We start from the raw sequence: 13,352 nt of genomic DNA, 5'->3' as shown, positions 1-13,352 counted from the left end.
CTTTATAATTGGTTTATTGTAACAATGCTTAAATTTGCTAATCCTTTCCTTAGATCAGGAAGGTTAATGTTAAACTAACTTGCAAACTTCATTGTAAACTAGCTGACTGACTGACTGTCGGTGAGTAAAGATTTTGAAAAAATGTAACCAAACATTAGGGTCGTTCATTTAAATGGTTGTAGCAGGAAGTCCCATTGTTGCTCTTTCTTGGCATAGGTGTTCATTTTCCCCACAGAAAGCACTCCCTGGTGTGAACACATTGTCTGTAAAATGGACAGAGTTGGATTAGAATATTTCTGTCGTTTTGATTGTGTGGACCTTCTAACTTGAACCGTACGTGAAAATGTCATTGTTAATGAAAACTGCAAGTTCTATTCATTTTTCCAGCTACTACATTCACAAAACTCTGTTTGCAAGAAAACTCATTGGGATTCATTTGTATTTCTTCCAATTGCTCTCTCCTTGATTAAAACTGAATGAAAATTCATTGGTCAGATATTTTATAGATTTATATCTCAAATTCTGTACTCTATAGTACATAAATGTAGTCCTACAAGAACTGACTCAAAAAGTGGCATTCTTGGCCTCCTGATAAATAATAAAGTTGAACAGTATGTTTGCAAAGGCAGCTATCACTATTACCACTGAGTATGATTTCTGGGGCAGGTGACATAGTGGATGTTAAAGATTGATATTATTGGTTTTAATCAGTCTTCATATCATAGTAGGTATTTGTTCTTTTTCATAATCTGTTTCATATATTCTGGACTTTTAGCTACCAAACTGTAGCCTCAATGGATATTTGAAATCCTTTTAAAATATTCTGAGGTGATAAAGTATTATTTCCTCCGAATGATTTGTCTTTCAAGTGTCACCCTTGTTACATTACTGTTCGAAATCAAGCCCTGCTAATCCTGGAGTCATCACAAAAGTTAAGGATTTTAGAACATGTGCAGAATTCCCCAATTTACCTGGCTTATAAATACCCATATTGAGAGAAACTCGCTCAATACGAATTAATATTTATTGCCAATAGATAGATTCTAACCACAGATAAACACTATGAATCATCAACATATAACACTAACTCCTTTTATAAACACCTCCTGTACTCATATCCAGAAAGATAAGAAAAGAAACCTGAGTGCTATGGGGTGGAGGGAAAGGCTGAAAAGGTGGTTCAGTGGTCCCTGTCCACAAACTTTGCTGAGGTAATCCTATTGGTTTTGGAGAAAGTGAGGACTGCAGATGCTAGAGATCAGAGCTGAAAATGTGTTGCTGGAAAAGCTTGATTCCTGAAGAAGGGCTCATGCCCAAAATGTCGATTTTCCTGCTCCTTGGATGCTGCCTGACTTGCTGCGCTTTTCCAGCAACACATTTTCAGCTCTAATCCTATTGGTTTGTCAGAATTTCCTTCTCCAAGTAATTTCACTTGCTTACAGGAGTGACAGGAAGCTGATTCACAATAACAAAGTCTCTGGCTTACAGGTTAATGAAACACAGCTTACAGCAACTTCTGACCGAAAATAAACTGGTTGACTTTCTGTAGGCTCGAGGTGTTTTTAACAGCAGAGAAAAGAGTCAGTTCCAATCCTTTTAGAGATGCAATGGCTTCATCCTAATCATTCACACGCTCAAGCTATTTAGGAGCCAATCACACAGTTGTTGGCAGGCAGAAGGCCTTTGCTATTAATATTTGTGCACATCCCTGGACTCCAGCTGGTCTGTAACTAGGCTTTACCTACTGCTTGAAAAAAAACAGCTGTGTAAACAATACTTCCAATGAGTGTCAGGTAAAAGTGCTGTAATGCCTTCAACTTTAAATCAGTCCTTTTTCCTCATTGCAGTCCACAATCAAAAATAAAGGAAAATAGAAGATGTTGTCTTCACATCCTGTATTAGTTAAAGTGGAGTAATCTAACCCAATAATTGTTCTGAAGTATAATCAAAGTATTGCAACAAACAATTGAGGCTTCACTTTTTAACCTTAAACTATCATGCTTTATTTCTCTTCATCATACATAAATCTTTAGTTATTTGCCTACTAAAAGCTTAGTCTAGGCTGATTTTAGTATGTTAGAGTAAACATCTTTTCTTTAAATTGCTCGCTGAGAAACTTGTATCTATTTTCAAAAGTTATCGGTCTTCAGAGATTGTGACCTGATGCCTTACCTGATGATATTGCGAAGGGGGAGTGGGAGGGCTCCTGGGCTGGAGACTTCTGAAATAGCCGTGCGTGAACATCAAGACTTTTCTTGGCAGGGGATGCTGTAGTTGTGATGGGATAGATAAAGAAAGAAACAAGCGGGGGTAGCGGGATAATTATTGATCATCATTAATATCGCATTTTTAAGTGTATTAATTCCCAGCAACTTCATGAAACTCAGAGGGTTAAATGGTAGATTCCATTTTCAAAAAACTAAAGATGGACCTTTGCAAATCAGTCAGCAGGCTTTGGGCAATTTGTATTTCATGGGTATTCCTTACATGCTACAATTCACTGAGTGAACTGTACCAATATCGGTCTGTGTCATCCATGGATTTGTGTTTAGCAAAACCTGGCACAGTCACACAATTTAGAAAAGAGAATTGGAAGGAATCCAAGTAATTACATTCTGGAATCAATTGTGCAGGACAAAATAGGAAACATTTGGAAATGTGACTTCATTATATTGCTTCAGTTGGGTTTACAAATGGGAAGCCATGTTAGAAAAACACACTTAAACTTTCAGCTAGAGTAACAAAGATGTGGTTAAGGGCAAGAACACATAATGTGCTTGCATTTCTGTGAAAATTTTTTTGAAGATTCTGTGGCAAAAATGAAACCAGTCTAACTTTTGATTTGTACGAATTACTTTAATTGCATCACAATAAATAAGTAGTTTAAAAAAACCAAAATTAGTGTTGTAGGGACAATTCCTGTCAGTGGACAGAAAACCACTTTAGGGAGAACTCAAATACAAACAATGTGAATTGTCCAGTTGCTTGAGATGATGAATAGATCCTTTTAAATTTAGCTGACAATTACTTAAACCCACAAAGCAATGGCAACTATTCTGTAGTTATTTAATACGGCTAAGCCAGTCAAAACAATGCATCAAGCCAATTTAACTTTTAGAAAGACTATTTCTAGAAAAAAAACTAGACGAGACACAGTATACATGGAAAGAATTACTTTGTATTATAACATCTATAATATGATATATAATTTAGAATAAAGGTTGTCAACTATTTGTGATATCTCTTGTGTCTAATCTGTAGCATAGACTGAATTTTATGAGACGCCTCAATCCCTGCCCCCAGATGGAAACGACTTGGGGAACTTGTCCACATCCCTGTCAGCACAGCAATTTAATGCTGGGAATTACTGGCATGGCCAGGATGAGGCACTTAAGTCACTATAAATTTTAATTGGCCTGTTAAGTGCTTTCCTTGGCCCAAGAGTGAGCCTCCCCACTCCCCCATAAAAATCTCAGATGGGTCATGGGGAGAGCATTAGGTGGAGGAGAGGCCCCTGGCTGGATTTTACATGCCCATTGCCTTCAAAACTGCTAGTCAGGGTGTGTAAAATCCAGCTGCAATTTATTAGTTCTATTTCATACCCTTTTGTTAATTCAATTTGCTTTTAACTTGCTACTGTTCCTCTAGGTGTTATTTAGAACTCTCTTTACATGCAAGTTGCTTCAGCACATTCCCTGGGGCTGATTAAGAGCTTTGAATCTCTGAATTGTTGATCTATAGTTCTTTACCTTTAGCAAACTACCTTTCTCCCCATTAGCCGCTAGTTTTGCTTACTATTTTAAGACTGGGCTAGTACTAAATAATTTGACAGAGCCCAGCAGGAATCTCAAATGCACATCATGTCGGTAAGATGTTCATGTTCAATAGTGCATTAACCATGAATTATTTCTTAAAATCCATGGGTTGGCATTTTTGCATGATATCTCATTTGTTTTTGTTCAGTTGTGATATGGTGCATTTATGTGATATTTTAATAACTGGGCCGGTTGTGAAGCTAATAACCATATGATCAGAGGTCACTTGTCATCACTTTCAAGAATAAACGTTTCAGGTAATTCAAAGGCAATCAGAATTTAGATTCTGAGCCAGCAATGCCTTAAATAATAAAGATCAGCTGCAGATTGGTAACTAGAGATAATGGAGAAAGTATCATGTTAGCTTGAACTTGATACAGCAAATGCTGGAGATCAGAGTTGAGAGTGTGGTGCTGGAAAAGCGCAGCAGGTCAGGCAGCATCCGAGAAGGAAAATCATTCCTGATGAAGGGCTTATGCCCGAAATGTTAATTTCCTGCTTCTCGAATGCTGCCTTACCTGCTGTGCTTTTCCAGCACCCCACACTCACCTAGAGATAATGGCTCAAATAGTCACTAGCGTAGCAGAGACTGGAGCTTTATATCAGGACCATATGGAATAACTGACACGATTGAATTTGAGGGAATTGCCTGGGAATTTTACAATACTGATGGACAAGTCACTTGCATTTGGAGCTCCCTGAAAGTCGGAGGGTTCTGACTGACTTCAATTTAATAGGGATTCAGGAAATATTAAAGCCTTAAAAACCTGCTCTTACTCCTGAGTGACTGTTAAACTGAATGAAACAGAGTCATAAGGAGGTCCCCAACTCCTGAGACATCAGTTTTTTTTCTCCTTTCTGAAACCTGCCCCTCCTGACCTGACCCAGCCCTTCCAGCCCCACTGCCATCTCCCTGTCATCACCTCACTGGACCCAGAACCATCACCTCTCCTCCATTCTGACCTATCTCTGCTGGAGCTAACACCCAACCCCTCTCCACCCTGGGTCCATCCCTACCCAGATCTGACACCCTCATCTCCTCACCAGAGCCAACAGCAATCTTCACCACACCTCTGCTCCCTCAGCCTCCACACAATCTGAGCAAGTTTCCATCGACTATACTGGCCTGGCTAGACATGACCAACATCACCAAGCTGACCTGATGTGATGCTACTAGTCATGACCTCCACTCTGCCATTCTCACATTCCGATCACTTATTCTGCATTATCAACACCCTTTCTCCCCTAGTTCTCCAACCCCTCAATATTGCATAAATGCTGCCCCTTCCATTAGCTCTGATGAAGAGTCATCTAAACTCAGTGTTAGCTTGATCTTGCTTCAAGGATAATGCCTCACCTGCTGCAATTTCACAGCATTTTTTGTTTGCTGTCTGTACTTTCTATTGTGTTCTAATATGATCTCAGCTGACAGTACTACTGGACAAGTCAGATTAAAGGATGAAATCTGGCTTGATAGATCTTTTATTTAAGTTAATGTGGTGGTCAGTTTTCTTTTGAAACATGGTCGTATGGGCCCGCAGAATTTCTTTAATAACAGAAGTTTTTTATACAAAGGACAAAAATAAAAGAAAAGAAACCACATTTTCTAGATTTATAATGTAAATAGGAAATAAAATTCTTAATGTCAAGCAAAGCAAAGTTTCAATCTATTTTCGAACATCATCACCTTACACTGATTCAAATCCAGAAAGGTTATTCATCTAGATCACATATTTCCAGTCAGGAAGTTGCACAAAATAATTTTTTGACTAGGGGTGACTGTCCTTTCCCTCTGTACTCTTTTTTTATTATTATTATTATTAGGAGAGAAACTATATTTGCTTCTGACCACACACAGGACTATGCAAAACTAACAACATGTTTAGTCTCTGAGTTTACTAAGCTGACATCAATTCTTATTTTGAACCACAACAAGCTAATGGCCTTCAATCCTCATGTTTCTTGTTGCAAACAACATAGAACAAGCAGTCTTCCAGGGGGTCCCTGCAAATTGACACATATAGAGGAATCTTGATTATTTGTAGGACACGGGCGGGGATTATTTCATTCAGTTAATGGAATTTCGGATAAACGAGTGCTGGATAACATAGTTTAGCCAAGTATCGGGACCTTGCAATCTTGCAGGAGAATCCAATATACGGATAATTGAATGCTGGATAATCGAGGTTCCTCTGTATACTAGATTGAGTCCCATTCCAGAAAGATGGCCAAAAGTGTTTTTTTTTAAAACACTTTAGTAAAATAACCAATCCCATATGTCACTATTTCAAAATTCTAACTCTTAAAAATGTTATATATAATCTAATACTATTTTTCCCAGCTCTGTTGCAGCATTTGCTTTGTCAGATAATCCATAGCCAGTCATGCTTCAGATTAGCCACTGACTGTGATGTCATTCCTCCAACTATTTTGAGTGATTCAAATATTCTGAGATTTGCTGTTTTGTTCCTCAAGTACTTCCAACTCATTTTGAACCTTCTGGTTTCATACCCTGGTTTCTTTAAATTTGATCAAAGTTTTAGACTTTTTTTGGTCCTGCATACTTTCCTTCTTCATAACCTGCTCTAATAACTGTCTAGCGTTTTGATTTGGTAGTTTTTGTGGAAAAAACTGTGGACTCTTCCACTTGCTGCTTCAGTGATTATTTGGTTTCCTGTATGTCCCATTTGAGTTCTTTCACTGGACCATCAATGCTGACATTTACTTCCGTCTCCTGATTGATTGATAGCTCCTAGTGGGTGCAGTGTGTCTCCACTTGTTTCTGAATGTCTACCGTTTTCTCCAGCGTTACATTTGATGTGTGAGTTGTTCCAGATCTCCCTGCATTCTTTTCATTTGAGCGATGGTACAGAGCTTGTGGTTCACCTTGCTTTTATTCTTTCCTTCCAGCTCTTCATTCACCTGTCTTAGCTGAGTAGAGGTACAATCTAAAGACTTCATCATCTCTGAGATGATATTCTCAAATTTATCCTTCTTTCATTTTTCTCTTCACAGCAGAGTGCTAAGATTTTATCTCCACTAATTTAGAAGAAAGTCAGATGTTCTATTCCACTTTTTGCAAGTTATTCCTTGAATAGTCTGCTATAGTTTCTAGGTAAAAACAATGACTTTTGAGTCTCTGAAATCTGATTGATTAAATGAATTGTGACTAGTGAGAAATTATGGCATGCTATTTCAGTAGTGTTTGTGATTTGGAACATCTGGTACATCCAGGTGAAATGACCATACTTGCACTCCAGCACAATTGATCCTGCACAGAAACTTCTGTGGACATTTTCACGATATTCCTTTGACCTTCCTTTGCTTGTTGTTGTTGTAGCAGATGGCCTGATCATTGCATTTATTAAGTGAATTAAACTAGCCCCTTGAATGCTTACTGGCAACTGTGTTTTCAAAATTCTCCAGAGCATGTTGAGGATTGTTTCATACACTGCAGCATGATTTAAAACTGCCGTCAAATATGTGTTTCACCTGCACATTAACTTGCTTGTTGATTGTTCAAGCATGATAGACCTTAAAACGTCTAGCAAAATGAAAATTCAATCTATTTCCCAGCATCAGCATTTTACACAGATTCAAATCCAGGAAAGTTACCCCTTGATACCAAGTATTTAAGTTTGACATCACTGATTCTGCCTTGTTCCTTCCTGTTAACTGTGATGTTTTCTTACATGAATACATAAAAACTGACAGTTTAGACTTTCTCAGCTTTTTAGCAACCTGCAGATCTCTAACCAAATATTTCGAGTCAGGAAGTTGCACAAAATAAATGTTTTCTACTTGTGTAACTATGCTTTCCTCTTTTTATTAGAAGAGATTATTATCTGGTCTAATGATCAGTCTCGTGTCAGATTTATTAACTCTGTGGGTTAGTTTATTTAAAACAGTGAAACTCAAGCTATGAATCAGGCATAACAGTAATGCAACTGATTTCTCTGCATTCAGTTTGCAAAATCTATAGCAGATTGACTGGCAAGCAGAATCGCAACATTGTTTACACACCACATATAAAATCCTGAAAGGTGCCTCTTAAAGGCAAAGTAGACCCAGAACAGAGATGTCATATTTCAGCTGAAATGCTAACCAATGGCCCCAATTACCTGGTCAGGTGGGTGTTAACATTCCCATGGCATTATTTTGAAAAACAACTGGTAGATTATTCCCAAAAACAAAATAAACCCAGAAGTTGCTGGAAAAGCTTAACTGGTCTGGCAGCATCTGTGTTAATGTTTCAGGTCAAGTGACCCTTCCTCAGAACAGCTGAATTATCCTGTTTTTCTTGGCCAAAATGTATCCTTCAATCGACCTCACACAACATTGAAATGTCGAACAGGTTTTCTGGACATTAATGCATTGCTGTTTTGCTGTGCAATTTAGCAACCATTCTTTCATTGTACTAGTGATGACACTTCAAAAGTAATTAACTGACTAAAGCATTTTGAAAGGTTCAGTAGATATGGGAAGTGCTGTATAAGTAAGTACAAGTTGTTTTATGTACAATTTTCCAAAATCTGTAATTTACATTTGACTGAATCAATAAGTTCTGCTTCCACTGTCCTCCTAAGATGTTTGATCCATAGATCTATCAGTTGCTAACTGAGGTAATGTTTTCAATATGATCAATTTGTAATTTCACTTTTTAAAAAAAAACCCTTTCTTGTGAAATTTGGCAGTTGGCGTGCAGGCAAATACTCTTCTTCGTTTTACATAATATATCCCTGTTTTAATAACGGCATGCTCACAAACACAGTTTAACCGTAAATTGATCTCACATGATTCCTCTATACAGCAGCAACCATGCAGAGCAACGTACAGATTAAAAGTTGTTTTTTAAAAACTATAATGATATACATGATCAACGTGATCATGACACAATGTCTTTACTCTTTAAACACCATCTCCGGCCAATTTTTCGTTAACTCTAATATTGCACTATGAATGTTTGGATAGAACAATGGGATGATCCCATTATCCTATTGAGATAATCAGATAAACTAAGATTTAGAGAAATTTATAATATAATAGTAGCCTCAAGTGAAAGAATACTTTGTACTAGTTTGGAGAAACTTATGTTTGATCAGTCAGCATTAGAGTATAATGTTTTAGTTTTGAACTTTTAATACAATAGATCCAAAATCTATAAGTACACTTTTGGTATCGTTTGTTTTGTACATCAAAACTCTAAAGCTGGGTAACTGTTTCTTTCCAGATTGCAGCCATGTACTCCACTGTGAATAAACCTGCAAAACAGTGGTCCCAAGCAGAGGCCGAACAGGAAGGTGGATATGCCAGCATCGATGAGGTGACCCCTCAACGGCGTCCATCTACAGCCAGTCATCTGTATGCATCTGTCGCTGACTATGAAAGAGAACCCAACGTTACAGATCAAAATCCATCTGTAAATGATGTGGGAGAGGAGACTGATCCAGGATATGAGCCCATCAGAGCTCTGAAAGAGGAATCTACAGACAAGGAGACTGAATCCAATGAAAACAAATCCCAGTGCACAGAAGGAGAGCATGACTACGAAAGTATCCGAGAATTGGAACAGAAACAAAATATGAACAATCCTAACGTTTAACTGCAGGTCATTTAGCACTTCTGAGACACACATTCCAGCCATTTACTTTAAAATTATTTGCCTGACATTTCTCATACTACATATCTTATCTTATAAACAATGAGTTCAAGGAGGAAATATTTCCTACTGCTGCGCCTATACATTAAGAAAAAGTGCTTTTGTCTTTGTTGAATTAGTTTTGGGGAGGGGAAGAATAATTTCGAAGTCACTTGGTAATTTTCTTTTCTGAGAGTCTGTAGGAACACAGTAACCGATCAAACTGCAGAAATAAATGGCTCCAGTCAGCACAGCTGTGTTCTTTGCAAAATGCAGTAGGGTGAACTCTGTACTTATTTGGTATTTTTATTTGGGGAATGGAAAAATAAGTATTTTCATAAATTAAAGAATTGAGTGAACAGCAAAATAAAGTGTTCCTCTTTTAATGTATGTTCATTAGTAAATAACAACATAGGATTACTTCTGTACATAACCAAATGAAGAGAAAGTTTAAAATTTAGATGATTATGTTCCAAATAAATTAGAATTAAATGTGTCATTCAAGAGACTTACCACAGTGACTGTGTGTCATTAAGATTTTGTTCCTACTTTGTCCCTGGGAGCCATTTAGTGGGGACTATATGAACGCACCTATAGTTGGTTTCTCTAATTGGTGCCAGTATCTTACTGTAACTCTGACAAAAAAACAATTATGAAGGAGTTCACTGCCTTCTATTAAGTGTAAATGTCATTTTGATTCTCCAAACAAAAAAATCAAGGATGTGTAGTATTGGAAAGTAAGCACAAGACAAGATGTCTTAACGTATTCATGCACCAGCAATGAAACTTCTAAACCGTACTTGCAGCTCAAATAATAGAAAAGGACTAACTCCCCAGGTCGGGTCAGGGCTGTTCAACACAGAATATGGTAAATAAAGTTCTCTTCTAGATTTCAAATCCAGCTCCAGAAGCCTTTTAATTTCAGGTTTTACCGATAAGCTTCATTAGCAAGTAAACTATTGGATCACTCGTCTGAAGGAAAACCGCATTTAAATGTTGATATATTGCAAATATCTAAAAAGAAACTCTGTCATGCTATGTGTCAGTCTGACTATCTCCTAAAGATGTCAGTGATGCAGCCGTACTTTAATTCCATTGGAACAATATGGTCAGCCCTTGTTCAGGCTGAAATATATAAATAGGCATGACCTGTTGACAAACAAGGAAGGCAGTTAGACACCTTTGTATGGATCTAATTTGGTTATTCCCTGCCTAAGCTAATGCTCTGGGGACCTGGGTTTAAAAATCCATCTCAGCAGCTGACATAACTTGAATTCAGTTCTCCAATGCCATGGTACTAGTAATTGTTGTAAAAACCCATCCAATTCACTTGTCCTTTCATCTTTACCTGGTCTGGTCAACATGTAACTCCAGGGACATAGTAAGGTGGTTGACTCTAAACTGCCCTCTGAAATGCCCAGCAAGTTACTCAGTTCAAAAGTAAATATGGATGGGCAACAAATGCTGTCTTTGCCAGTGGTGCCCATCTCCTAAGAAGGAATAGAGAAAATAGATTGTAAAATGTTGAGGCTCATCTATTGTCCTTGTGGCAGACACTCTAGCAGTTACAGCCAACCTGAAAATGCTCTATTCTGCTCTCTGCTCCCTGTCCATTAACCAATTCTCTATTTATGTGAATATATCACTTTACAATTCATGAACCAACTTTATATTGTTGAATATCTTTTGAAAATTCAATCTACTGTACATTTCTCTGTCTACCTGTTAGTCACATCCTCAAAACGTACTCCAATTTGTGAAAACACTACTTCCCTTACAAAAAAACCTCTTTAACTCTGTCAGATCATACAGTAGATTCTAAGTTTGTTGTTAGGATTCCATTAGATTCCAGCATTTTCCTGACTGTACTAAAGCAATGTTGGGTTACTTATTCTGACAAAATGGTAAAAAGTCCAGCTAGACACCAAAGTCAATATTCATCCCATTACTTTGTAAAACTTGCACAACAATGCAATAAACTGCTTACTATAGACTGGTGCTTGCTGTGCTCAAATAGACCCATAGGCATGAACCTCAATATTAGGATCATATATAGGATCTTCACTTGTTTCAATTTCAACATTTATGAAGTCTGTATTGTAATATCTTTTTTAAACTCACAAGAGTGCCATTAGCATTGATAGCACATTTAGATATTCATACCACCGGTGGTTCTTAGAAAGTTACATTTCAGAATTGTAGATTAAATTTGAATGCTGTGACAATATATAATGCACAGTTAGGATGCACATGGAGGCGTGACGTGCCAATCATTTTAGCAGAGCCCATTCTCTACTGCTGACATTGAAAATATATCTTTCAATTGCAGAAACATATAGAGCAGTGAAAGAGCCAAGGTAGGTTGTTTGGAATCAATGATTGATTTGTTATAAAATATGTTAAAACAGATATTTGCCAGAGCAGAGCAAGTAATGAAATAGAATTGATCTAATCGATTCAACTCTATTAACGGAACTTGATGTGAGATGCCTGTAGTTTGGAAGCCTACTTACCAACTGCACTTGTTGTATTGCAGTATTTGTGAACCTCTGTTATTTATGTCAACAACAATATAAGGTACTTATTACATGAAGTTCAACAATTTTTGTATTCACTTTAAAAACACTTTTGTACTTTTTAAAATTACAATATATATTGGCAAATAGTTTATTTTACTGAGGACTAAAAGGATAAATTTCTAAATCTTTTCTTTTTGTAAAATAAACAGTTTTTATTTTGTTTTACATGTTTAATAAATTCAGTGTGCATATTTAGTAAAATAGAATGGTTTTAATTAAAATGTTTCCAACAAACATTTTCTCAGCTGGGTAGTAAAGAGCTCCTGCATCATTTTCATTGCAGCAATGCCTTGTGGAAATGATTTCTCATCTGAATGTGCCCTACATCATGCCAAGTTTTTGGGAACTAAAAACTAGTGAGCATTTTTATTATATTAAGACAAAGCTTTTGTTTTGAATATTTTGTATATTACTGTTTATTACTGTTAGTACTGTTCTTCATCACAAAATCTCTCCTTAATTTGAGTGAAATTTGGATCTCTGTCATCAAAAGACTTAGACTGAATCATGGTGATTTTTTTTTAATTAGGGGAAGAAACTACTGCCAAATACTAACCTCACTTCCTTGTCACTTTCCCTTCTCTGTAAATATACAGCTAACATGTATTGGAGCCTTTGTTTAGATTTACTGTCAGAAGTCTGATGATTAATTATAAAATTTGTCCCATGACTATAGTCATGGGATCATGTTATGATACTTCAGTGTAAAAAGCTGGTTGTATTCTTTTGATTAATTATACATTTTACTCAAGCAGGAATCAGGTTACATTGTACAGTGACCCCCCTTCTAGTTTACCTGGTCTTTTCTCTTGTTATTTACATCCTTGATGTTATGCATTTGATCCATGACTGTAATTTCTTGTATCAAAAGAAAATGTGGAAATTGATGGATTGTATTCAAATGTGTGAACAATTGGCAACACTGTTAAATAAAGTAAACATTTGTTTAGGTCTATTTTTTGTAGTGTACTAATTCCTTTTGATCCTCATTTGATGCCTTTAAAAGTCATATTTTCAGTACTAACTGCAAAACCTACATTGTGCTACAAAGAAGTACTACAATTGCAGTGATTTAGCAAAACAAACTTTCAGACTTGAGCAAAATAATTTTTCTTCATTGCAGTTTTAATTAACTTAATATTCTGAGACTGTGTCCACAGCTCCCAGCCAGGGAAAGCATTCTATCTGCATCAACCTATCTATATTTTTAAGAATTTTGTATATTTCCATGATATTGCCTCTCCTTCTATTTCATTTATATTCTATTCTATTCCAGACAATAGAGACCCAATCTCCTCAATTACTCCTCATAGGCCAGTC

The 13,352-nt window shown here is 36.8% G+C and overlaps 1 protein-coding gene across 4 annotated transcripts in view; it reads left to right on the top strand.

Annotated features, from left to right (window-relative positions):
* The window catches only part of pag1 (phosphoprotein membrane anchor with glycosphingolipid microdomains 1), a 154,500-nt gene extending 141,553 nt beyond the window's left edge, over positions 1-12,947 (top strand). For all 4 annotated transcript variants that reach the window (XM_060824161.1, XM_060824159.1, XM_060824158.1 and 1 more), the window contains one exon: positions 9,046-12,947. In XM_060824161.1, coding sequence (XP_060680144.1) covers positions 9,046-9,417 — 372 coding nt within the window. In that variant the 3' untranslated portion in view covers positions 9,418-12,947. The remainder of the gene's footprint in view (positions 1-9,045) is intronic.
* Positions 12,948-13,352: the final 405 nt, after the last annotated feature.

This window comes from Hemiscyllium ocellatum, chromosome 4 (assembly GCF_020745735.1).
Source record: "Hemiscyllium ocellatum isolate sHemOce1 chromosome 4, sHemOce1.pat.X.cur, whole genome shotgun sequence".
NCBI classification, from domain to species: domain Eukaryota; kingdom Metazoa; phylum Chordata; class Chondrichthyes; order Orectolobiformes; family Hemiscylliidae; genus Hemiscyllium; species Hemiscyllium ocellatum.
The sequence above is the reverse complement of the archived record's forward strand: the minus strand, read 5'-3'. Positions and strand labels throughout refer to the sequence as shown.